This window comes from Alexandromys fortis, unplaced genomic scaffold (assembly GCF_014885135.2).
Source record: "Alexandromys fortis isolate MF-2015 unplaced genomic scaffold, M_Fortis_MF-2015_v1.1 scaffold_44, whole genome shotgun sequence".
Taxonomy (NCBI): Eukaryota; Metazoa; Chordata; class Mammalia; order Rodentia; family Cricetidae; genus Alexandromys; species Alexandromys fortis.
Genome location: NW_026067921.1, coordinates 5,880,028 through 5,907,214, shown reverse-complemented (window position 1 = coordinate 5,907,214; position 27,187 = coordinate 5,880,028). Strand labels below are relative to the sequence as shown.

Sequence of the window (27,187 nt, the reverse complement as noted above, 5' to 3'; positions counted from 1 at the left end):
GCAAGGGAATGTGTGCTACTAAGAGCCTAAGTAGAAGCAGTAAATCAGTGTGAGCATCTACCCTGAAACCGAAGGGATGATATAATATAAAAAGCAAAACCAAAATAACAGAAACAAAATCAATGAAATAAAACTGGTTAAGATAATAAAAATTGATAAATCCTACTAAAACCGACGGGAGTATTCACAAATTTCAAGTATGTACTTACAGATTTGGAACAATAAATCTGACAATTAAAATAAAATAGACATAAAATCAAGTATCACTCGTAACAGAAGAGAGATCCAGTATAATCTCGTATTTACCGAAGAAACTGAATTTATAGTTAAAATTCTCAGCCCAAATAGCTTCTCTGCTGATTGAACATTTTAAAAACTAAGTTCTATACAAACCCTTCCTCCAGAAAATTAATCTTAGCCAGAAGTATCCTAATATCAAAACCAAAGTTAGAACAAGAAACACACATATACACACATCACTTTTACTACCCTTTTATGAATACAGATGCAAAATTCTTAACAATGAGCAAATTGAATATAATAATATGTCAAAAGTAAAGAAACAAAACCAGCAGTACTTATGACCAAGCAGGATCTATTGCTGGACTGTAGGGTTCACTGAACATACAAAATCAGTAAGTGAAATACATTAGGGGACACAACATAGGGAAAACACTGTATCACAACAGACACTGTGGCAGAAATACAACCTCCATATAGAATAAGATCTCAATAATCTTTCTCCTGCTCTCTCTCTCTGTCTCTCTCTCTGTCTCTCTCTGTCTCTCTCTGTCTCTCTCTGTCTCTCTCTGTCTCTCTCTGTCTCTCTCTCTCTCTCTCCCACTCTCTGTACCCTCTCTCTCTATCTCTACCTCTGTCCTTCCCCAGGCCGCTCTGTGCCCCCACTTCTCTTTTCCCTTGCTTCCCCCCCCCATAAAAATTTTCCATGTGAAAAGAACAAAGATCTCAGTAAAGTCAGAGCAGAATGAAACTGCAACGTGATAATAACATCCAACTCTAAAGGGAAACCAAACTTACCCAGCACACCCAACATTAAACCTTCCTAAGAAAGACATCAAGACAGAGAAGACAGTTCTCACCATTCCAACCTAAGTGTCATCCTTGACTCTCTAGCTAGTATAATAAAACACACACAAAAGAGTTAAAATTCCAGATTGCAAAGGAAGAAGTACAATTACAGTTATCAAATATAAATAATTCTACAGAGGATCAGAAACAGTCTCTACAAGGAAGCTACTAGATTTAGTAAAAGAATTAGCATAATTGACAGACACAAACAATGTTCAAAATTCAAAAGGAGATGGAACAGGAAAAGAGACACCGGGCATGATTCAAGTGAAGCTATATAATTTCAAAAGTAATTTAGACTAGGAAGAAACTCTGGAAGAAAATATAAAGCAATAGCCACGTTGTACCCTGCCCACATTCTCTGATCAGACATGCTGTACAGCAACAGCCAACTTCACACTCCACTGTGGTCATCAATAGCAGATCTGGTGAGACACCTAGGAATTCTTGAGGCAGGGATTCGGTTTTTTAAAGGGGGGGGGGGAGTTCCTCATGTTAAGAATGAGGAACAATATTACAATGCAGGGCTTAGGTCTCTGTATGGTTCCACAATGCACAATCTGAAAATGGAACGATTAAATGAAGGGATAATCAACTTAGCCAGGACTGACATAATGTCAGTTGTAATTATTATTGATTTGGTAACTCAAGTTTTATCCTTTAAAAGGTTTTGTTATCAGTGACAAATGTGAGAAACTGACTGATAAGATACAATCCTTAAAAGGCCTATTAATGAAACTAAGGAAAATATCCACGCACAGACGGAAGAATTTAAAACAGAACCTACCACACCACTGTACTATGAAACTGAAGAGGAAAAAAACAACCTTAATTTATTCAATTACCATTCAAGAACAACCATCAGGATAGGCACCCTCAAGGCTATTCAGAAGTTACCTGGGGTCCTGTACAAGTGTTAGATTTGAAGAGATTTAGGGAAGCAGTCATTTCATGTGGTGTGCATTCACCCTTTGTGAAACAGATGTTAAATTCATGAGCCACAAAATTATTCCACAAAACTGGGAAGATTTAGTTATAACAGTACTGGAAGCTGGCCCTCAGTTAGAATGGAAAACGTAGAGGAGAGAAGACGCAAGGGTCATAGAACAAGGAAGTAAGGTCATAGGTATAGAAATTTCCCAAGAATAGCTTCTTGGTGAGGCCCAGCTTGCTGATTTGCAAAGACGAATTACATGTCATAATCATACCTTGGCTCTATGCTATAATGCAGCTTTGAATGCTTGGAAGAATCACGAAAGGGAACTGTTTCATTTACTAAAATTATACAAGGTCCAAAAGAATCCTTTACTGATATTTTTTAATAGATTGGCTTCAGCTGTAAATAGAATGATATTCAGTTCCAGAAGTTAGACAAATATTAATTGACTCTTTGGCCTTTGTAAAAGGGTGATTAGGCCTTTAAAGATGAGATCAGCACCCACAGATGAATGGATTAGAAATACAGCTGATAGTGGATCTCACACTGATGATAATACTTGGATAGAAGCAATTTCTTAAAAACTTTTTAAAAAAATAAAAAGATTAGATGTTTTAATTATGGTAAACTAGGTCATCTGAAAAAAGGCATTCCTAGGAACAATGTTTTCTTTTTCCTAGAAATAATACAAACAGAAGGCACTACCTTCTGGAATATGCAGATAATGTGGTAAAAGCCAACATTAGACTAATGGATGCAGATCAGCCTCTCATAGGCCCCGTATCATTCCCTATCAGCACTGGGGAAACACCTCCACAGAGCAAGTAAAAGACTTAATGCCTGTTGTTAAAAACCATACTGCTTTGGATAACAAAGTTTCATTTGATAAAACTAAATTTTCAGGAGAGAACATAAAACAAGTATTCTGGAAAACTTCTATAAATGATCTAAGACCAAAGTTAAAAATACAAGTAAGTGGCATTGAAATTGAGGGTTTAGGAGACACAGGGAAAGACGTTAACAATAATGCACCAAAATCTTGGCATCCAAACTGGGCTCTTTGGGAGGTAAAATGTTCAGTTTCTAGGGATTGGAACTTAATCTCAGGTAAAACAAAGTGTAACATAGGCCAAAAGTATATAGGGCCAGAGAGAAAAATTAAAGTCATATGTGGCTAACATAGCAATGAATTTATGGGCATGTGATTTGTTACAATGGAATACCCAGATTAACACTCCTCCAATCTCAGAAACAAACCATAAATTAATGTATGCTTCTGAGAGAAATATTAATAGGCATTATCAAGAACATTTACTGATTATTCAGGGTGTACATAAACAGACCATAATAGCTGCTGATCTTTCAGAGGTACCAACAGTGTTACCTTTAAAATGGTTAACTAACAATCCTGTCTGGGTGGAACAGGCTGTTCACATCAGAAAAATTACAGACATTAAAACAGCTGATACAGGAGCAGCTAAATGTTCAACATATTGAAGAACCGACTAGTCCTTGGAATTTTACCATATTTGTTATTAAAAAGAAATCTGGAAAATTAAGAATGGTAACAGATCTAAGAGCATGGTGGGGCTTAGAGAGGATCTCAGCCTTTTGGATAATGGAACATAAGAGATGGGAGGTTACTGGTGGCTTCTCAGCCTCTTCTCTGATCATTCAGGTTCTCACCCCGATATCTGACTCCCAAGATTTACTGATGAAGAATAATTAGATAAATGCTTCACTCTGCTGCTGATTGTGCTCATGCTTACTTTAACTCTACATATATTAAAATGCCATACAACTATAGACAGAAAAAATTAGTCAAAATAGGAAGTGTGACTAAGAGTCCACAACATGATGACATACCATCCCTGGCTTCCACAATGAATCACAAAAGCATGGTCTAGCCTCTTCTGTTATATTCTCCCTGAACAGAGCTAGCTTCCTCTCTTCCTGTGCCCCTGTGAGATACTGATACCACAGAGACACTGTATATGTTTGCATGTGTCATGAATGACAAGGCTTTATATATTAGAGAGCGGGACTCTGGTCTCCCCTCCAATACCAAGTTTGGTCCTTTTCACGGCAGTATCACCAGCTGAGATGGCAGGGGCTGTGGTTACACAGCTTTCATTAAGGCAGAATGAGGGAAAGGTGTGTAGAAACTGTACGAACTTATGGTTTCTTATGAAGATTATTAAATTACTACAAAGTAAAGTTATGGCTTAAAAAGTTAAGAAATTTTTAAGAGCGGAGAGCCTGGGACAAGCAAGAAAATGCAAGTGGCCTATGAACTACCCTTTACCCGTGCTCCTTTCAGCACCTTCCCGGCACTCACTGGCCAGAACACAAACGGACGACGTTGCCAAAGGTGACCTAACAGGGCAGAGGACAGGATCAGCAAGAGGAGTAGGAAGGGGACAGAGTATATGAGGGATGTGAATGTGATATGATCAAAATGTGTGTATATTCATGTGTGAAAATGTCATAATGAAACAGTATGACAGACAACTGGCATATGCTAACAAAAAGATTAAAAAAGCAAAGCTGAATGCAAGCTGTGATAATTCATCACTACCAGAATGAGTACATTTAAGCCACTGGCAACACTAAATGATGGAGAACGGAAAAGCACGCATCTGCTGCTGGTGGGAGTGTGAAACACGCTGGGAAATGCAGACTGCATGAGGGGTTAACAGCGCTCAGCCTGTGCTCCAGTTCCTGTCTTCTCTGTGTAGCCCTGGCTATCCTAGAACTCTCTTTGTAGACCAGGCTGGCCTCAGACTCACAGAGATCCTCCTGCCTCTGCCTCCTGAGTGCTGGGATTAAAGGCGTGTGCCACCTCCATCCAGCCTGTGTTCCATTTCTACGTATTCATTTGGCAACGAAATTAAGCAAGATACGGAAAAACAAAGTGTACATCATATTAGCCAAAATTGACTTAGCAACAAAACCTGATAACCTATTACTGATATTACCAAGGAAAATGCTGATAACATTCAACATGGATAAATCTCAAAAAACCTAAGTTAAACAAAAGACAGGCACAAGGGTATAGGCTACCGATTCAAGAACAAGCAAAATTAACCCACTTTAGGATAAATTAGAACCATGGTTGCCTATGGGGATTGAGAGGGCCATTTCTGGTGGATAGTCTGAGACACATTTATAAAATACAAGACCTTTAAGGTTCATTGGCATTAAAATAACATAGTTTAAAAAATAAAAATTTGTTCTCAGTGTAGATTTTAACATCTAACTATTGGAAGTCAGACAATTAAGCAAAGTTTTATGATCTTCTCCTGAAAGATACTGCTAATCTTTTATTAACTTTAGTTCCACGGGCGAAACTGTCTTTTTATAAATAATGTGCTACATCACATAATGTCAGCACAGCCTCCCTTGAGGCTCTCATTACCTTAGCAATGTGGCAACAGGTTGTCTCTCCAGTTTCTACAGGGCCAAACTTAAGCTGGTTTACATCTTCTATGCTCCTTGGGAAAACAGAGATCAAGACTAGGACTCCTGTCTTTGATGCTCAGGTTCTGTTTACAGATTTTTTTTTTCAGTAATCTTGATGGTAAGATTTCCTATGACTGTCTTCTCTTCAATCAAGGTAAGCATCAGTTATATTTCCTACAAACTCTGGTCAGGCTGAGGGCTGAGTGTTCCTCGTCAGAAATGCTTCAAACTAGTGCTTCTGATTTGGCATTTATCATTTTTTGAATATTTATAAAGACTTCACTGGTTGAGCACCCATAAATTGTGTGTCTCAGATCTTAGAACATTTCATATTTCAAAATTAGGGGTTTCCAATCTGTATAGAGATTACTGCCATTCCATGGACAGTCGCTAGGAAGCACCTGAGACAGAGTTTCGTGGGCCACCTGCTTCTGGCCTGCTAGTGGAGGAGCAGGAATCCAGCAGCAGCTGGGACGGCATTTTGCGGACTTCTGTAAAGACTGCGCTGCTTTATTCAGTCAAAAGGTCTGAAGAGCGAATGTGAGGCTTTCTTCAGCAACTGCACTGATTGGACGTTCAGCCCTTGACCAACAGCTCTAAGCCTGCCCTTCCTAAGGCCCACATCCCTAACTGACAGCTATCTACACCAACTCCTTGTACTAAATGCCTCCATATACAAATACATAGATATAGTTTATACCTCCTACTGATGTTTCTCTGCTAGAGCCCTCATATACTGCTTATCAAGGCTTATCAAGACGTGTGTGTGTGTGTGTGTGTGTGTGTGTGTGTGTGTGTGTGTACAGATTATATTTTCTAAGGTCGTCTTAATTATTATAGACAGCTGAAGCATAAGTTTCAATTCTCAAGGACACCATACATCTCATCCACAATTTCATGGTAAATATGCAAGTTGCTCTCCCGATTTCTTTGCCCTTGACCACACCTACAACTGTAGCCAATCTCTACTGCCTACGTCAGGAAGACAGATAAGTGTTTTAAGCAGCAGAGTGCAAGTGCTTTCGACCTTTGTAGGCCACCTCCTATCTCTCTGTCCTGCTCCCGTCTGTATGTTCTAACACTGTTTAAAAAGTCACTAGCCGTTCCTACCTCACAGCACGTGGCTCATGAGCCAGTCTCTTAAACTCTATACTATACTACTTATTTGTGTCTACCTTTTCTCCCTTGGTTTACTAGAAACCGCCATAGCATGAGGGTAAAATTTGCAAACAGCTATCTCTGAGAAGAAGCTAGAAGTATAGATGGGCATTAAAGAACAGACCTAAAGGTGATGTGGGAGTGTCATATATCAATCTGTTGATTTCATTGGCTGAGCAATAAAGAAACTGCTTGGCTTAGCTTAGAGCATAGATGGGAGGAGGAAACAGAATAGAATTCTGGGCGGAAGAGGAAGTGAGGTCAGACTCTGCTCTGCTCCCAGAGAGACCCGACAGCTCTGCTGGAGCAGAGACGCCATGCTCAGCTCTCCCAGGCAGCTGCAACCCACGATGGACTTAGGCTAGAATCTTTCCGGTAAGCACACCTTGGGGTGCTTACACGCATTATTAGGAATGGGCTAGTCCAGGTGCGAGAATTAGCCTGTAAGGGCTAGAGTTCATGGGCCAAGCAGTTCTTAAATGAATACAGTTTGTATGTTGTTATTTCGGGCATGAGCTAGCCAAGCGGCCGGGGTGTTGGGGACGCAGCCCCGCCGCTTCTTATTTCAACATAAAGGACCCTGCCAGAGCAGTGGAGCCTGGAGGAACTAAGGAAAAATGAAGATTCAAGGGGATCCTTGTTCCCTACCTCCGAGGGAAGGGACATGGCCATGCACAGAGACGGGATAAAGGACAGGAGGGAGGAGAATTCTGTTTTGGACATGCTGGATTTAAAGGGCTTGTAAAACACCTTGTCGAGCAGAAAGTCAGTGTCTGTGTGTACATGAAGCTAGGACTCTCTGTCACACCCCTTGTCTCTTACATACAGTGTAAATCATAATTAACACTGTAACTGTCGAGCAGAATCGGATAATTATGGAGTGCGGATCTACTTTATAAAATCAATTTCAAAGTTTCGCCTCTTGTTTTCACCTGCACAGTCTTTCTGAATAGCTTATTTAGTATGTACTCTGGGGAGTCTACTCTTTTCTCTCTAAATCTTGCGATGGTTTTAAGTAACTAAGGAACTATTTTTCTGAATCAAATCCTGGACAACAAACATAACTGTATATACTGAACTAACTGCACTAGAAATCCACTTTTGTTATGAACTCTGGTTCTCAAATTCCCGTCAAATACATTATGTTTAAAAGGCTGCAAAAGTTTCTTCCCACCATTCTTCTAAACATTCCCAAGCTAAAGAAACTAGTCTGGACTTGCATGGGCATCACTTCAAGTTTCCAAACTCGGAATGTCACATCAGAAAGTGGTGGTGACCCACACCTGCTCTCCACAAGCACAGCTCTCATCCTCATCCGAGAAGCTTCGTACAGCAGACAGAGACCGCTACAGAGAACGGCAGCAGAACACGCAGAGAACACACAACCTCGGGCTGTCCAACTCAACCTGACACATTAGACAAGCTCCCTAGACAGAAGCCCCAGGGAGCACGAAGGAAGGGCCCAGGACCAAGACACCTGCTACAGGCCAGTTTCTTCTGGACAGGTCAGAAATAGGGGCGACTGCACAAGACATGAAAGGTCACACAGGCTAACATGCAAACATGGATGGAAGTTTCACAAAGCACCACTCCTAGGTAAAGAGCGACAGGCAAGTCGATGGATTCCGAGAGAGGGAGAATCCATCTTTTCCAAGGATGAGTCCCTGACTGGTTACACAATTGTTAGTGGTGAACCCTAACACATGTACACATTAGCAGCACTCCTGGATCCAGTAGGGTTGTTATGGGCTGTGGGGTGTCTGTGTAACAATAGTAACTATAGAAGAAGGGGCTTAAAGTCTAGCGTGATATGAGAAACTCCAGAGTTGGAGAAAGGAGATGGAGGGGGTGGCACAGTATAACTCATGAATGAAATTCTCAAAAGTAAATTTTAATTTTAAAAAATGTAAGATAGTTTTGAATGCATAAATTCTCCTAATTTCATTTGATAGTATACAAACCATCATACCAATTATTAATTATAGTTTTGTATGTGGTACGAAACCATCCTCAATATTACAAACCAAAATTAGAAACTTACCTCCTGGTGTAAGTAGTGTGTGCCTGTCTTGTATATCTGTATAAGACCCTACAAAAACTATCAAATTTATAGTTCGCTACAAGGTAGCTATATAAATTTATCCTAAGACAAGAATCGGAATAACAGCACTGGGGAAAATTTCCAGAGCTCCAGCTTCTCAGCATTCTATCATCACCTGAAAGCCAATTCTCACCTTTTCCATTGGCTGCATTTGTTAGCTCAGGTTTTGTTTAGAGGTTCACGTGTTCCTGCAATACGGCAGTATAAGACTGTAAGGCTACTGACAACAGCATTTGCTATAACCCACAAGGTAACAGCAAAGTAAATCACAATACTGCAGAATCTTTCTAGGAAAGAATATGGCACATGAAGGACAAGGTCTGTCTTTTCAGTAAAGAAAATATTCTGATTTAACTAAGAGATTTTAGAAGATTTTGCTTATTTTTATTTCATATGATTGAGTGTTTTGCTTATATATGAGTGTGTGTATGTATATGTATACATATATATATATGTATGCATGTATGTATGTGTACTACAGACATGCCTGATGCATACAAAGGCCAGAATAAGGCATTAGATTCACAGGAACTGACGTTATAGACAGCTATGAACCATCATGTGAGCACGGGGTGTTCTTAACTGCTGAGCTATATCTCCAGCCCCCTAACTTAGTATTTAGAATAATACCACCTTTAAAATAACAATAAATAACAACAAATAACCCTTACAAGTTACTCTTCCTTGCATCTGAAGACATTTCCATGCCACTGTTTATTCTAGAGAAAAACCAACAAATGCCTGTAATAATTAGATAAGTGTTTAATGAGACAACACTGTCTATCTGTGGGTTCCTCCTGTACTAGTAGCTCCTAAGGAACTCTAAGACAAAGGCCCTGGCAGGTGGGCTCAGTACAACACAGGAGCACAGCTCTCAGCTGGTATCTCTGCACCAAGTGCAGACCAGTTCCCTCCACCCTTAAAATATGGATGCCCAAGATCTTGCAAGACTGCTCAAATTCTTGTACGAAAAAAAAAAAAAAGTTCGAAGTGAGGAAAGGCTTAGGGAAAGGCTTACCCTGGGAAAATCAAGACAGCTAAGCACCAGCGATCCTTACACCATCTTCCTTTCAAGCCACTTGAGCTGACAACACAAAGGGACTTTAACAGAAGGGGAGATTTTCCTCCTCAATTAAATTTTGGTCCGCCTTGAGTTGCAAGAGCAGATGAGGCTACAGTCTGCACAGCATCCCTCCGTATGTATTACATCCTGAAGTGGAGGCTCACATGGGTGAAACTCATGAAGCGGCAACTTCAAGATCATGAGATCCAGTGCCCAGTCTTCCATGACACCATCACACATGTGGAGCAGGTGCCTACTTAAGGAACTCTGGCAAGTGAGGTTAAGTTTGCATCTACAATTACAAAGAAGCCTGCAAACAATCCTTGGACAAGAAGGTTTCATAAGCATCTTGGGAGCAGGCAAAACTGAAAACTTCACACTTCTAGGTTTGCTTTTTCCTTTTTAAGTCAGAAAGCTAAATAGAATTCTGATCCTATGGAAGAAGCATTTCAAAAATTAAAAGAATAGCAAGAGAAGCAATCTGTAATTAACTGAAAAACAGAGGAAACAGAAAGCATTCGAAGAGATGAAACAGGAAAGGCTAGGTTACCAACAAATCTGCTTAAAGCTCAAGCTTCTACACAATATGGAAACCACATCAGTGAGATAGTTGTGTTTGTCTCTGCTCAGCTTCTGGGTATTTGACTGCCGTCTCCCACAACACTTCATCTGAATGTTCGTCCTCGGGCTTCCGTGCCACTTGCTGCCTCATTCTCCTTTCCATCCATGCCCCAGGAGCACCTATTCAACAATGAACCTAAATGTACACCTGAGCAGGAAACTGACTTGTGTAGTGATATTCCTGATCTTGAAATGAGCTGTACACCTCACCAAAACCAAGAACCCTTAAAGGCACTCACAAGTTTCGTTGACTTCAACTTTAAGACCATCTTTTCATACAAGCCTAATTTCTCATTGGTTTCAAGTTAAAATGACACCAAGTTATAGGGAACGAAAGTAAATACTTGATAAAGGAATAAAACTTGCCTGTGACCTGCTTAGCAATATCCTGCCCAAATGACTTGCTTTTTCTCACAAACACGTCTGGGAAAAAGCAGAATATCCTCAACTCTGAATGCTTCTCAATGTCTTTGCCCATATCTCCAGTTTCCTTTTTTTAAACTTCACAATTTTTCATAAAATTCCTGTAAAGAATGTGTCACACTCTGGAACGGGGTAGGAAGTGACTGAGAGGTGATGTGCTGACTTCACAGGGCCAGCTGCTGTTCAGATCACATCTTTCTTGATGTGGCTTTCAGATCTGGACTCAAGCACTCAAGCAGAACCAGCCCATGATAAAACATCATTTCTTTTGTGTGTGTGTGTGTGTATGTGTGTATGTGTGTGTGTGTGTGTAGTACATAGCATTCCCAGATAATCACCTACTACCTATATCATATTTACCTCTAATTAAACTGGCTAAGATTTAAGTTTACTTCAGAACCAGAACTTGCCAAAATAATGGTATTAAAATTAACATATTAAAAGAATCCTGAAACAAATTTTAAATGTTTCAAAAATATCCTGGAAAATGGTAAGCGTGCCAGAAAGAAATTATCAAAGCTGACATGGGGGGGGGGGGTTAACCTCAAGATCCTTTTTTTTAAACATAGAAATCTTCACAAATTTTTTAATTATCCTGGCACATGGGACCATGCCAGTCTCTGTGTCCTTCCAATTGATGTGTGTGCTGTCAATCAATCACCGCAGGCCTAACTTTAAGGTGCCAGGGCTAACCACCAGGCTTCCATGCCTGTCTCCATCTCCTTGCCCTCTGCTCACGCTCTCAGCCATCTTGGAAATTTCCATGTCCCATCAACATGTCAATTCCAACTTAACTTTGATCCTTCATTTACCACCATCCTGTAAGTTATATTATCCTACTCCCCCACCTCGAAGAAAGCTTATGTTAATATAGTTTACAAGACACAATAATTATTTGAGGGGAAGGAGGGAGTGTAAGGATAGTTTCACAAGTGTCCTGCCACACACACTTAGAAGCAGGTATGAAGAAACCCAAGGAAAGGCAGTCTTGTGACATTATCCAGAAAGACACTGATAAAAATCAAATGCCAGCTCAATCTTCTGCCTTTACTTTCTCTTATTTTTCACTATCAAGATTAAATGATTTAAATCTAACTCAGCACTTCTGCATCTCAGGGTCCTTCTTGACCACAAACCCAAAAGGCATTCCTGGTTCCTCTAGCTAAGGTGAATGTCAAACATTCCATGTAACACTGTGTCTTCTCTCTCCAGGTGAGCAGCTACACAGAATGAATCCTGCTCTTTACTCTCCTGAGTGTGACTACGTCTGCAGAGAGTGCAGACAGTGCCTCAGATTAAATGTGACTGTCAGGTAGGATTTGCTTTTCAAAAGATACAGAGCCCTACCCTCCCACCATATGAAGATACATAAGCAACTATCTGCAGGGTGGAAGATCTTTACCAACATCCACATCAACTGGCACCTCGGATCTCCCTGACTCCAGAAAGAGAAGCTGATATATTATGTCCACTGTTGAAGCTATCCACCCACTCTGAGTCATCCAGTCTATGATATTTTGCTATGCTAGGGTGAGCCAACTAAGGAAGATTTTTTTTACTCTAAGTTCTTGTCCTGGTTGTAACTAAAACCACCAGAGAAGGCTTCGCAAAGCTCTGATGCTTGGGCTCCAACAGTTATTTCAGAAGTGCAGAAGTATCCAAAGCTCCCCAAATTATGCTAACATGCAGCTCATTACCAGTGACGGCACGCGAATGTTCACTGACGCTATGTACTCTCTAGCTGGTCTTTCTAACTACCCTCTAACGCACGCCAGCATACAGCGATAAGCAATGAAACCACTTAACAAACAACACATAAGAAAATTTCATAATCCAACAGTCATGGATATTTACTGTTATAAATACTTACTAGGCACCACATCAGAGATTGTATACAGATAAGCTTTCTTATCTGCAGCAAAACATTCGAAAATCTACATTCTCAATTAACTGTGCTTAATTTGATCTGTAAAAACTCCCAGTAACAGTTCATTATCAGCAAAAAAAAAAAAAACAAGAAACAACAACAAAAAAAAAAACACAACACCACACCACTTCTATTCAAACTTTCCCAGAAATCTTACTCTTTTAATACAATGATCTAATATGGCCCTTTAGGCTAGAAATTTAATTCCATATCAATGTTCTTATCCATAAGTATTGGCAAGTATTTCTCATTTTTGACATCTACAAATATATATTTCCACAAATATGCCATTAAATAATCGTACTAATTTAGTTTAATGAAAAATAACATGGGTTTTCTTTTGAAGTTTCTATGCTAAGTCAAGAACCCCTTGCAATTTATGATCAATATTCAGAATCATAAACATTTAGGGCCTGAAAGCACGTTAGTAAATACCTGGTGTAACTTCTCTCATCCCGGAACCTATGATGCCACCTACAGCTGATGCCACAGCTGAAACAAGAAGTCAGTGCCCCACCTAACGAATTCGGTGATGAGTCCATGACCCAGCACAATGCAGGTGCCTTCTTGATGGACCATCTCCTACTGCCGTGGCCTATCCTGTCTCAAATGAGAAACAACTGCTCTTTACCACACAGGCAAATCTTCGGACTCTCTCAGTCAAGCTTCCCTCATTCATCTATAGATTTAATAGCTATTATTACTAAAAAAAAAAAAAAAAAAAAAAAAAAAAAACAAACAAAAAAAAAAACAAAAACAAAAAAAACTGGACTTAGAATGAGAAACACCATACACAGTCTATATTACTTTTAATATGATTTTTTGAAGGGTTTCTATTACCGTTTAAAGGCTGAAGAGGGAGGACAATCAGGCAAACTTCTTATGAAACTTTTAAAAAAATAATTTAAGACTAGATTAGAATAAACAGGACCCTGTCACCAAAAAAAGGGGGGTGGACAATAAAATGAAAATTTCCCAGTCAGTGACTAACACTTCACATAATTAATCATATAATGCTCGGGGGGTGGGGAGAGATTCTTCAGATATGTTTAAAAATCTAACTTAGGGACTGGAGAGATGGCTCAGAGGTTAAGAGCATTGCCTGCTCTTCCAAAAGTCCTGAGTTCAATTCCCAACAAGCACATGGTGGCTCACAACCATCTGTAATAGGGTCTGATGCCCTCTTCTGGCCTGCAGGCATACACACAGACAGAATATTGTATACATCATAAATAAATAAAAAATTTAACTTAATAGAAAGTGAAATTCCCAGTAAATGCAAGTGGTATACCAAGGACAAGCACCTCTAGCGCTGTCTATCCTCTAAAGAAGTAAGAACGGGCGTAAACCTAGCACTTCAGGAGCTGGCACCGCAACCTTCCTCCAAGATAAGCTTTACAAACCTGCCCATGGAATGTCAGCAAGTTCCTCCCCTCTCTTTCCACCCAAGCCCTAGCAGTGTTCCACAGTTCTCCACTTACAGAGTCCTGGAAGAAAACACCAATGCAAGGACAGGCACAGGAAGACACAGACAGACAGACGCACACTGACCCATCCTCAGAAAGTAAGAGTGAAGAAGGACTCTGCACTGAGCGAGAGGGAGCATCCCTGGCCTTGCGAGAAAGGAGGTAAGATGGGAAAAGGAGGAGGGCAGGAGGCAGGACCCCTCCAAGGTGATACAGAGAGCAAAAATCCAAACTTATGGAACCCAAGTGCCTGAGGTTGTCATCTGGGAACACAGTAATAGCAGAAATTTTTCCTGAAATACCACAATAAGCAAAGATATAAGGAAGGGATTTTCTTGATACTTTCAATTACTGTGTATCTCATACTTTGTCAGGGGCTGGAGCGAACTTCTAAAACTCCTGTCAAGTAGAAATGGAAATAATTTCTGAAATGACAGCCCCAAAGAGAACCTGGTGTAAATTAAAGTTCTTACCTATGGTTGTAACCTATAAAACTATGTATCTAGTCTCTCAAATATTTTTTGGACCAATTTTTACATCTTCACTATATACTGGTTCCTTCACTAATTAATGAGTTGAGGAAAATCTTTAACATATATCCTTTTTTTATGTGAGTCATAGTTTTACTTTTTAAAAAACTGTACTTAACAAGCAAGAATTTCCAATCACTAAATTTGACTAGAGACTTTGTATATTTTAGAAAATTGTATATATTTTCTAAAATATACAATGTTTATAGAAAGCATTATGAGTTTGCAAAGAACTGTAAACTGAAATAAGATATAGTTAAATAGTTAAACCCTAGTATAGGAGAATGAGCTGTTCTGCAAACTCTTATAATATTATTGAGGTGAAGGGCTCCATTTATGACTGAAGGCTGGGAGGAGAATTTCCTGTAAGAACAGGAACTAGAGTTGGGGAACAAGCTGAGTGCTGAGTCAGTAAACGGGGGGCACGCAGAACACCCCTTTTCCTCTACTCTGTTTACACAATGGAACTGCCTAAGAAATAAATGTCAGCGCATCTGGGAGTGCAGCTCGGGTAAGAAGAACACAATCAAAAGCTCAGTCCCGCTCACAGCCGCTTTACTTGGTATTTTGTCCTTTCTCCTGTCTTTCCCACAAATTACAGCAGAAAATAGCTGATAAACCCGTGTGTGAAGAGGTTGAAACGAAACAACACCCCAAGAATAAGGATGCAGTCTGCATCTCGCTGTTGGAGTCAAAATTTGAGAAAGACCGAAAGTTAAAAATAGCTGAGAATGTTTTACCACCCTGGAACTCAAGGCCCTCAGCTGCCAGATGTGCACCTCAGACCTACTTTCCCAGCGTTTCCCTTCCTTCCCTTCCGGCTCACTAGCCTCTGCACTGTGGCCTTCTAAGCACTCAAATGTGCTTTCCAGCATTGGCCACTCTGAATGCCCATCGCAGTCCCTCCCCAATTGCTTTTTCATGGTAGCTTCTTCTCATCCTTGACATTCTAAATCAAATGCACTTCTCCATAAAGCTCCTAACTCAGCAAAAGTAGCTCTCTCCTTGCAATCGACTTTCTTCATGGTGTCTGCCACAATCTTAGATGATCTATTGCGTGGGGCCCTTGCTTGTCCTGTATTGCTGTTTCCTAGGTTACAGAGCAATACATGGTGTATACTGGGCCCTATACGTTTATTAAACCAGAAAGCACTAAAATGAAGGCCTGGTTGATAGCCTAAGCTGGGAAGGAAACTTGGCTCCACCAGTCAACAGCTATGTAACCTTGAGCACACCACAAGTTCTGAATTGGTGAAGCGTAACTAGACGGTAAGAAACTGGGGACAGCAAGCATGACGTCCTCTCGCTTTGTTTCTTTGTTGTTCGGTTTTTTTGAGACAGGGTTTCTCTGTGTAACAGCCCTGGCTGTCCTGGAATTGCTTTGTAGACCAGGCTGGCCGTGAATTCACAGAGATCCGCCTGCCTCTGCCTCCCGAGAGCTGGGATTATAGGTGTGTGCCATCACCATCCAGCTACAAACTTCTATCTCAAAAAAAATTTTACATTAGGATTCAGGATAATAGCACAATTAGTTATGAAGTAGCAATGAAAAGAATTCTAGGGTTGGGGGTCATCACAACATGAGGAACTGTATGGCGGGGTCACACCATTAGGGAGGTTGAGAACCTAAATCTCCTTGTTCTCACAGGTATTAGATTATTTGCAAGGTCATGAGATGCCAAAATTGTGCGGACTTTACCTGAACTTCCCTTGCCCACGCCTCCTTACAACCTCCTTGATGACCTCTAAATCAAGATCATGAGTCTACAGCTAAGTATGACACAGCGTGTTCTACAACATACATCACTGCTCATGGTGTTGCTTCAAAGCCTGTGTCTGCTGCTCACCGCTTCACAGCCCAGTCCCATTACTTAGCCTCAAACTGATATGGCCGTGTGGTGTTCCACAACGGCTTTATGCTCCAAATAATAGTACTGCCTGAGTTTACCATGGCCTGTGCTCAGACACGTGATACATGCAGATACACTTATAGACTGTGGTCTACTGCGTTACACGGAAAATAGGCAGGGTGCAGTGATAACTGTAGAAGGTTTGCTTTAGACAGCCAGGAGTTGTATGAGAAACTGTCATTTGAATTCAACTCTGAGGGCCAGGAGGAAGCCAGTGTGTAACGAGCGAGCGAGGGAGCGTGTATAGCACAAACTTAACCTCTCCATGCCTGTTTCCTACTCTGTGAAAACAAGAGACAAAGGAACCAACATGCAGATACTATTTGGGGACAACTGAATACAGTTAGCTTGACAATCAAGTGTCGAGCTCTCGTGTGCAGCACCCAGTTTCCTGCCTAGTTGAGGGTCACACGTGACCTTCCACCACAGGGTCTCCAAAGGTTTGCCAGCCTCTAATTTACCGATGCCTTGAGTTTTTCTACCCATAAAATAAACAAACTAACCCATTACCCTTCCCTTCTACTTCCTCACCATTTCACTAATCTCTTCATGTGCTAGGAGTGCGCTCTGTAAGATTTCCTGAGGACCTGAATTCTATTGTAAACCCAAGTGGAACCCTGCAGGTTAAAACGACACGGAAGATGTCTGAAGAGCCTTTCCAAGAAAAGGACTTCATCCGGTCATTCGGTCGTGGAACCTTTGTGACACTGGGCTACAAGGGTGAACTTGGGAGCAGGAGGCATAAAACTCCCGGAAACAAAATATCAAACTGCACCAGCATGAAACTCGACTTCTTTCTGGGACAACAGTGTCTGCATCCGATACTGTTTAAAACGAACCTGTGCCCCAACCGAGGTCAAAAAAATAAAAAAAAAATAACAGACGCTGAAGAGCTAATGGAAGTGGTCGCAACGAACCCAACGCCCCTCACTGAGCACAAGAGCCCCAGCGAGCGGCAGATGGGTGGCTGTCACCGAAGGAGGAAACCCAGCAGCCGGGCCCAGGGAGGCGCTAACCGCGGAAGCCGAGCAACCTCAGAGCACCTGGCCCAGGCCCTCACAACCACGCCGACCCCAGTACCTGCGGGGTCCAGCGCCATCTCGGAGGGCGGAGAAGAAGCCGGCCACTCGGGGGCTCGGGAGCCGGGAGGGGAGGAGCCTGAGCTGGACTGCGCGCGCAGCCGCCCGCCCGCTTCCCGCAGGAGCCAAGCGGGAGCGTGCACGCCTCCGTGAGGCCAGGCCACGCCCCCTTTCCCTGTTCCTACTTCCGTTGAGCTTTGCGCCTGCGCCTGACTGCTCTCTGGGGACTCATGCTCTCGAAGGGGCTGATTTCTCCGGGAATGGCTCGGGAGGGGACGTGGTTACGCATGCGCCCCCAAGAGGCGGCCTCGATTGTCCACCGCTTACCTTTTCTATAGTATTAGGTGGGGTTTGAGGCTTGGGCCTCTTCCCTCAAAGGCTCTTAATGTCCCGGTCATTCAGTCGTAATGTAAGTCCGTCTGTCCGTGTCAGGGTTCAGCCTCAGTCTTGAGAGCCAGAGGAAAAGTAATTTAAAAACCTCTGCCTGCCCGAGTCCTGCTCAGAAGAGCTCTGTCTTGTGCACACTCCCGGCACCTAGAGTCCAGTTTTAGTGATAGCATGGGTCTTGACCGTCCTGGAAAGCCGTCATTTGTTGCTTACATAAGGGGAAGGAACAGTTCCCAAAAGCCTCCTCGACAGAAGTAACTTTCTGGGTGGCCCTTGGGCCTGTTTCTGCTCGCTGACCGACCCTCGGTTCTTCCTCAGATCTCCACGTAATGAGCTCGCTGGAGTCTCCAAAGGGTAAGGCCAGGGACAGATGTTTGGAAAAGCTCGAGCAGCTGCCTCTTCCCTGCAAGGGATTTGGGGCTTTCAAAATGATCCCCTCCCCACCTACCTGCGGTCCCCCTTCCCTGCTGCTGCGTCCGCCTGGTCGGTTGGCAGAAAAGATGCCACGGTTGAACAGGCCTGGAAAAGTGGGTCTCCGCTCAGCAGGGCTCCCGTTTAAGGGCCTGTTTGGACACACTGGCCCTCCTTACAGCTGCAGGCTGAGGTGCCAAGGTGGAGAATTAAACCTTCACTCAGCCAGGCAGGAAATCGGTTCCTGTGCTTGAACGTTTTACAAATGTGCTTAGAAACACACATGAAATCTGTTACGGGTGCTCTTTTTATTTTTCTGGGAGTGAAGGATTTAGAAAAACCAACATTTTGTTGTTTCCGCTGTTGTTGGTTTGGACAGTCTGGCCTGAAGCCCAAGTTGACCTCGCTGGATGTGTAGCAGAGCGCCTGAATCTTTGAGAATAGACTGAGTTATAAAAAACAACAGCTCAGGCACCCATATTCAGGTAATCACACCAAGTATGTGAAAGCACAACTCAGTAAGGGGTGTAGTTTGGTCCGATTCATTCGGGCAGAACTGTTGGTGTCCTCGCTTGAATCCTGTACCAGGCCCGTTGACTTGGTGACTTGAAAATAGGTTCTGAGGATTTTCGGTACTTCAGTTTCTTTTTCAAGCTCATTTTTAGGAATACACAAAACAGGACACATCCGAGAGACATGAAGGGACTACTCGTATACTTTTTTTTTTGCCATAACTGTGGCTTGAAACATTATCATTACTGTTTTCTACTTAACTCATCTCTCAGAATAAACAATTGATGTTTCCTTTAGCCTTATCACAATGTTTTGGAAAATCTTGATTTTTCTGTGTTTCCTAAAATTGACTACTAAGCATTTCATACCACGAAAAGTATAGCAATACACCGCAATGGCTGGGGCTTATATGTCTTCCCATTCTCATAGTCAACGGAATGAATGCTTTGGGAGAAAAGAGTCGTTACAACACAAACCATTCCTAAGAGTTAAGGCCTAGGAAATGAGATGGCAATTCAAAACAGAAGAAAAGTTCTAAATTAGCACATCACGACAGATAATCTCTTATATAGTGCAATAGGAGTATAAAGAATAAGAAAAACACATCATCCTGGACATTGAAACTGCATCTTACACAACCGTGAACCCTAACTGAAATAATGGCTGGCACCTAGTATTTCCACAGTAGCCTCTCAGAAGGGCTGGAGTACCATGGTGTTTGAGAACACCATGGAAGATCAGCTAAAATTACGTCTGGCTTAAAAGGCAGTGGCCCCGGTAACAAAGGAGGAAAGTCACCTTTGTATCGTCCTACTAAAGCTGCAAGAAAAGAATCAGAGATTTGAACCATTCTTGAAGGGCATCTGGCACACAGGAGAGCTTGGTGGCTGTGCAGGTTGGCTGCTGTCAACTTGACACATACCTAGACATATCAGAAGAGAGAGAATAGTAATTTAATAAAAATGCTTCCATAAGATTTCCCCATAGGCAAATGTATAGGGCATTTACTTGATTAATGTGGGAGGCTTAGCCCCTGGGCGTAATCAGAGGTTTGTCTCCCACCCACCAGTTCCCAAATAACCACTCAGAGGCTTAATATTACTTATAAATGTTTGGCCTATGGCTCAGGCTTATTATTAGCTAGTGCTTACATTTAAATTAACCCATTTTTATGAATCTATGTATTGCCACGTTGACGTGGCATTACCTCATTTTCTACATAAGTCTTGCTTCCTCGGCAGCTGGCTGGCAACTCCCAGACTCTGCCCTTCTCCTGTATCTCTGCTTGGATTTCTCACCTGGCTCTATCCTGCCTTGCGATAGGCCAAAACAGTTTTATTTATCAACCAATGAGAACAACACATACTCACCATATGCAGGATCCCACAGCACCTGGGGGCAATGTCCTCGGTGGTGTAAAAAAGCAGGCTGAGCAAACCATGCAGAATAGAGCCAGTAAGCAGTGTTCCTTCACGCTTCTGGTTCAGTCCTTGCCTCTGGGTTCCTTGCACTGTCTTCTCTCGGTGATGGAGAATGACCTAAGTATTGTAAAATAAAATAACCCCCTTTTCTTCCCAAGTTGCTCTTGGTCATGGTGTTTATCACAGCAATAGGAACCCTGACTAAGACAGAGGCCAACGAGTGGAATTATGTGAGCAAAGGCACAGGGGTGGGAATCAAATTGCTGACTGACAGAAATGCAGGAGGATGGCCTTGAAACCCACTGAAGAAGTTGGAAAGCTCGAGTAGTTATAAACAAGAGTATAGCAGAAATGCCAAGAGGCTGATAAACTTAACGATTAGGCACAAGCATGTATGAACTTGTCGTAAGCAGTCTAGAACATATGCACTATTTGAAGGCTAAGTAATAGAAAAATAGCTTTGGAGTCAATTTTTTTCATATACTTTTTAGTGTGTGTGTGTGTGTGTTTATTTGTGTGTGTGTGTTTGTGTGTGTGCACGCAAGCACTAATGAGTGTGTCTTGCTAGGTGAGTTAATGTAGTTCACAGGTTCACAGCTGGGTAAGACTTGGTGTTTTTACTCCCCTCTGGCAGCCAGCCTAGCTCCTATGGCTCTGTGACAGTGGCCATCAGGGAGAAGGCGTCCAGGTTGATTTCTCCAAGTTCTGCGCGCAAAGTCGATGGTATCTTCAGCACTAGGCTTTACCCACAAGAACTGGTGGACAGCCAAGTACATTGTCAATAGGGGACAAGGAGCCCATTCCCGGCACCCAGCCAACAACCTGAAGGGATGTATCCATACTTGGGAGTGGGCTTTTTGTTTGACGGTGGTATTTGGGAGGAGCAGTGTCATCCTGTAGAATAATTCCAATTACACTATTTTGAAATATTATTATAAAGCCTATAACATGGGTTTCCACATGAGTTGGCAATTTCTGTTCCCTTAACTTGCATGTAGTGATTTATCTGTTCATTCTCCTGGTAAAATGGGTAAGGGGCTCTGTTTAACCTAAAAATGTAAAATTTAACAGGTGTAGCTAGTAAGAAAGATCTTGGAACTACACAGGGATGCCTGGACCGAGCTCAACTCACTCTTTCTCAATCAATTTTTTTATGTATCATTTTGTGTGTGTGTGTGTGTGTGTGTGTGTGTGTGTGTATTATATACAATTAATCCCTACTCTTTGCTCAGGTGAATGAGTTGTTATTTGTGAATATACCCTTGTGTGTTAATGATCTAGAAGATTCCATGGTTTAGCTTCCTAGTAACACCCCAGGCCACAGAAGTGCCCGTGTGACTAGTTCTGTGAGTATTGATTACATTCACCCATTCTGGATCTTTTCCCAACTTTAATCATTCATGATAGCCTTTGGGACTGGCTCCTATTGCCCAGCGTCACAGCTGTGAGATTCATCTACGGCCTCTAACGGTCAGTGTGGCATTGGTCAAACCGCTTGTCCTCAGTTTCCCCATCTGTGAAGTTAAGACATGTGCCTTTGTGAATCCTCTGAGCCCAGGAGATGACCCGTTAGAAATCCTGACAGTGGGTGTCCGGGACTCACGATCCCATTCATAATTTAGAGCAGTTGTTACTGTGGAATTTATTTCTTATGTCTTCTTTTTTATTGTTTGGAAAGTTGTTCTGAGCTACTTTTACTGTGTGTGCTCTTTTAAACTTTGATTACTCAGCGTTAGCCTGCCATCAGGACTAAAATCTAGGCTCTAATATGCTTAACTCAGTATTCTGTGAACATGCTCCAAGAGAACAGAGAAGATTTAGCAGTGTGCCCTGTCACTTCAAGTGAGGGGAGAAAAAGGTGTGGCAAAACCTCTCGCTTCTACAGAAAGCTGCCTAGATTTCTGTTTTGTCTGTTTGTTTTGTTTCTCTCAGGTCAAAGATTTCATTTCATTTTTAAGAAGTAAGAAAAGGAACCTGCCGTGGTGGCAGATGCCTTTAAACCCAGAACACAGGAGGTAGAGGCAGGCAGATTTTGAGTCCCAGGCCATCCTGATCTAAGGAGCAAGGGCAACATAGTGAGACCCTATCTCAAAAGAAATAATGATGGCAGTGATGGTGATGGATGGAGGTATGACTCAGTGAGCATGTCTGGTTCTTGCAGAGGACCCTGGTTCGTTCCCAGCACCCAAGTCATGCAGCTCACAGTGCCTGTAACTCCAGCACCAGGAAATCTAACTCCCTCTTCTGGCCTCCCCTGCAAGTTGCTAACATGTGCATACACATGATTTAAACCAGGAAATAAGTATCTTTAAAAGTAACAACGACAGGACTGGGGGTGTGGATCAGTGGCAGAGGACTTGTATGGTAGCCACAAGGCTCAAGTTCAATCTCCAGCACCTCAAAAAGCTAACAACAGAAATGATAGTGAGGGTACTACCATAACGTGGTAACTGGATTTCTCTGGTTTTGTGCTAAGAAGCTTGACAAGGAATCTTTTTTTTTATAGCCATAAGTATTTATTAAGGAAGGGGGAGAAAGAAAGACAGAGAAAAGAGATAAAAGGAGAGAGGAGAGATAAAAGAAGAGAGAGACAGAGAAAACGCGTGCGCACGCCAAGGAAGCAGAAAGAGAGAGAGCTTGACAAGGAATCTTAATGCGTCTTGTTTTCTTCTGAGTCTGAACTGTCAGTGCCATGACATCCTTATGTCAGTGACCAACTGTACTAAAAACATCTCAGGGGTCTTCTGTTCATGTAGAGGAAATGAAGTCTGTGACCTATACTGAATATTCCCTCACTGGTACTGTAAAAGAGGGCAAATGACTTGAATTCACTGGCTTCTCTTCCCAATCAGAGCTTCTCCTGTGCCAAGTACTGCACTGCATTCTGGGAAAGTAGCAATAAAGAAGGTGCTGAAGCCCTTACCCTTGAGGAAATCCAATGGTCTCCAATACTTATAGAGACAAATATACAAATAGACAGTTACAGCACATGATAGAAGATGGTGTGGGAGATTAAAAAGGAAAGAAATGAATTTAACTTTAGAGGGTTTGTATAGATGTTGGTATTTGAAGTAGATCTTAAGGAATGATTAGGCACTGAACAAGGAAAAGAGACAGAGGCTTGGTTTACAAATGCTATTGTCTGAAGTATCTGTGGTGTGATGGCCATGACAAGGGAATGGGGGTCCGGGCTAACTACTGAACCTACCAATGTGTCTCGTGAATTCAATAGCTTATGACTGCCTTTGACGTGTGACTGTAGACGTCCATCTAAGTTGTGAAAGATGCTACATACAGGGGCCAAGCCTTAGGGGTTTGTGTTTTTGATGGTCCATGTAGTAGACAAGGTTAGCGACTGTCAAATTCATCCCTAAAGTTGCTTTATTTTAATTTTGTATGAAAGTTTAAATTGATGTGCTCTCTGGTCACCATAAGATCATACAGAGCTCTTTTTGTCTTATTAGGGTCTGACTGGAAAGCCTAGCAGCCAGTTGTTTTGGTTAGTGTCTCATACTTATGCCCATATAACCCACAAGTCGACATAGCTGACATCTGTGTCCACCTTTCTGTATGTGATAGCTAATCTTTGGGGAGAGGGTACCTCAACTGAAGAATGTCCTCCATCATATTGACCTGTGTGTGTCTCAGGAGTATTTTCTTGGTTGATAATTAATGTCGGAGAGCCCAGCCCACTGTGGGCAATACCATCTCGAGGAAGGTAGGTCAGGGCAGTATAAGACGAGTGAGCCTGGGAGCAAGCTAGTAGGCAGCATTCTTCTGTTGTTTCTGCTTCAAGCTCTTGGCTTTAGTTCCTGCACTGGCATCCCTCCATGATGAACTGTAACCTCAAGGTCACACAAACCCTTTCTTTGGCCATGGTGTTTATCACAGTGACAGAGCTCTACTGCCCACGCTTGTGCCTGACACCCTTCCGGCCTTCTCTGATCTACACCTCTCCTTCTTAAGGGTCAGACTTTGTCCTCTGGCCTTCTGTTCTTTTGTCTCCCTGGCTTCTACATTCTGTGAGGACAGGACAAGAACTTTGATCTGATTTGGCTCACTGGTTCCTGAATTTCGAAACTAGCTGTGCCCACTAGCTCTATGGCTTATTCAGCTATAGATCCTGTGGTCTGGGCCCCTGGTTGAGACTTCTCGGGGCTTACCAGCAAACACTTTCCTATTGGCTTCACTTTATTATCCCACCATTCTTCAATTTATCCTTTGACTTGAAGAAGACAAAGAGCATGGCACCATGTTTTATATTTCTGCTGAAAAATATTTAATATACACTCTGAAATCATAAATGGGGGAAAGCTAGGCAGATAAATAAATAAATAAAATTTCAAACACAATCCATCTGTGAAATATTGCTAATGACAGCCTCTTCAACTTACCATTAAGAGGGCAATATAAGCTGGATTTTCAGGAAGGATGAATAAACCTACTCTTCCTTAATTAGTCTAGAAATATCCCAATTATAGAAATTATTAGCTCTGAAAGATTATATACTCTGTTTACTTTCAGGGTGAAATATACCTTGGATTTGCATATTACTTTCACTTTGAAGGTAGGGTTTAAGTATAAATGATAGTCTATAGCCTATATAAGCTAAATGGGTTTAGCTGAACAAAGACAACCTGTCAAGTTCTGATACACTGGACACAAGTGATAATAGCTATGCCAGCATCTTGAGTTTCAAATTAAAAGTTTTAATTGTGCTTGGGCCAAGCAAATTGGCTTTGAGAGAAAGTCCTCACACTGTGAAATGATGGGAAAACCACATGAACATAAGATGGTCAGAGCAGTCTACTAGATCCAATTTCTCATTCTTGTCTTGTCGGATCTTCACTGACAAGCGAGAAGGTGGCACGTGTCCTGATGAACATTATTCTTTAGAGCTGTGTTTTCCCTGTATCGACTCTTTGATCTCTTTGTTCCAAAGTTAGACATCTTTCAGTTTTACAAATATAGTGATCCTGCTTTCTACCACTGGGTACCAAACAGTTTTTGAGATACTATTTTTTTAAATGGGGAGGTGCTATTTTAAATTTGTTCTCAATATTAGAGGAGAAAGCACTTATGGAAATCCTAGCCAGTGCATGGCTAGCATTTGGTTGTCAATACATGTTAGATGTTCTGTAACTCTTGCTTGTGAGCTTTGAGCATCTATGGGTTGACTCTTGAGAAAGAGAAATGCTCATAGACATATTTTTGGTCAAGGAATTAATCTTCCCTTTAGAGTGTTTCAGAGAAGAGCACCAGATGTGGTAAATGTCCCATCACACACTGTCCATGCTTTAGGAAGTCTTTGGAGGAGAGCCGACATAGTTCACAACCCCAAGGACGAGCGTTTTCCACTGCAGAATAAGATCATATTTACTAGATGGTGTCTACTGTCAAGACCTCAGGCAAGTAAGAAATCAAGCTAACACTGCCACGAGTATATCTGCACACCAAGGTCCTTTCCTCCTACCCAGTGTTCAGCCCTTGTGTAGTACCTGGCCCTACTGTTCACTCTCCTGTCTTTTTGTTTTGAGCCCCACCCCACCCCTGCTTTCGAGTAGACTGAAACTGTACTCACTTATTTCTCCTATTTACTCATGATTTTCTCTTTCACTGGTACTTCCCCAGTTTAAAATCCTTGACCTGAGAATCTAGGTCCTCACTGAGGTCTTTTTCTTACAGATCCATTTTCAGGAGCACAACTGCTTCATTTCATGAGTTCTGATTTCTCTCAAGTTTCAAGTTTGCATTTCCAGCCTCATTTTGATACCACTGCTTTTAAGTAGCTTATTGGATAATCTCAGGCCTGAAAGATGCAGACCTCTCTCATAGTTAACATCCCTTACGGCCAAGGATGATAACAGCGGGGCTCTAATTACCAATCAGATGAATGAAACCAGAGTCCTATCTCTAGCCTTAGAGTCATCACATCCTGAACTGCCCAGAATGGCATCAAGAAATGACTTCCTACACCTGGTTCTGGAACCCTGTGTAGGTAGACTTCTCTTTCCATCCTCCAGTTCCAAATAATCGATGTGCAACCTCAATATTAAGTATAAATGCTCCACCAGTAGGTCAGATTTATTACTAACCAGCTCTTACAACTTAAATTAACCCATATTTCTTATCTAGGTTCTACCACATGGCTCATGGCTTATTACCTCATTTCGTACACATCCTGCTTTCTCTGTGCCTGGCTGGTGACTCCTCAGACTCCACCCTTCTTCATCCCAACATCTTTAGTTTGGTTGTCCTGCCTCACTAGCAACCCGTCAGCTTTTCATTTTACCATTTCAAGTACAAATCTTTAGAGTGTACAAAAGGATTATTCCACAGCAGCCCTAAGTTAGGAGCTTTCTGTCTGGTGGCAGACTTTCTGATGAAGGCCAAGGACATGCTGTGTCTCCTCTCATAAGAATTGGCTCAACTGGGCTTTTCAATTACTGGAACAGGACATTATCCATTGAGAAAAGCTGCTTTTTCTAAAGACTTTAATAGAAAGCCTGCCTCTGCCTCAGATGTAGATCAGCACAATGCTATCTTTAGCCATTGTCCACAGCAGAGTGTGTTTTCTTTCTTCATATGTTCTGTGGGTCTCATTTGAATTGTTTTTAATGGAGATCATGAGGACCAAGGAGTCTCAGAGAATCCAGACCAAGATCTCTCTAACAATAAACTCAATACAC

General features: G+C 41.9%; 1 protein-coding gene across 1 annotated transcript in view; it reads right to left on the bottom strand.

Annotated features, from left to right (window-relative positions):
- Positions 1 to 27,187, bottom strand: part of Cmc1 (C-X9-C motif containing 1) — a 92,606-nt gene that overhangs the window by 48,853 nt on the left and 16,566 nt on the right. Inside the window, exons 3-4 of the mRNA XM_050141745.1 lie at positions 18,602 to 18,672; positions 17,768 to 18,030 (exon numbers count right to left, since the gene is read on the bottom strand). Coding sequence (XP_049997702.1) covers positions 17,768 to 18,030; positions 18,602 to 18,672 — 334 coding nt within the window. The remainder of the gene's footprint in view (positions 1 to 17,767; positions 18,031 to 18,601; positions 18,673 to 27,187) is intronic.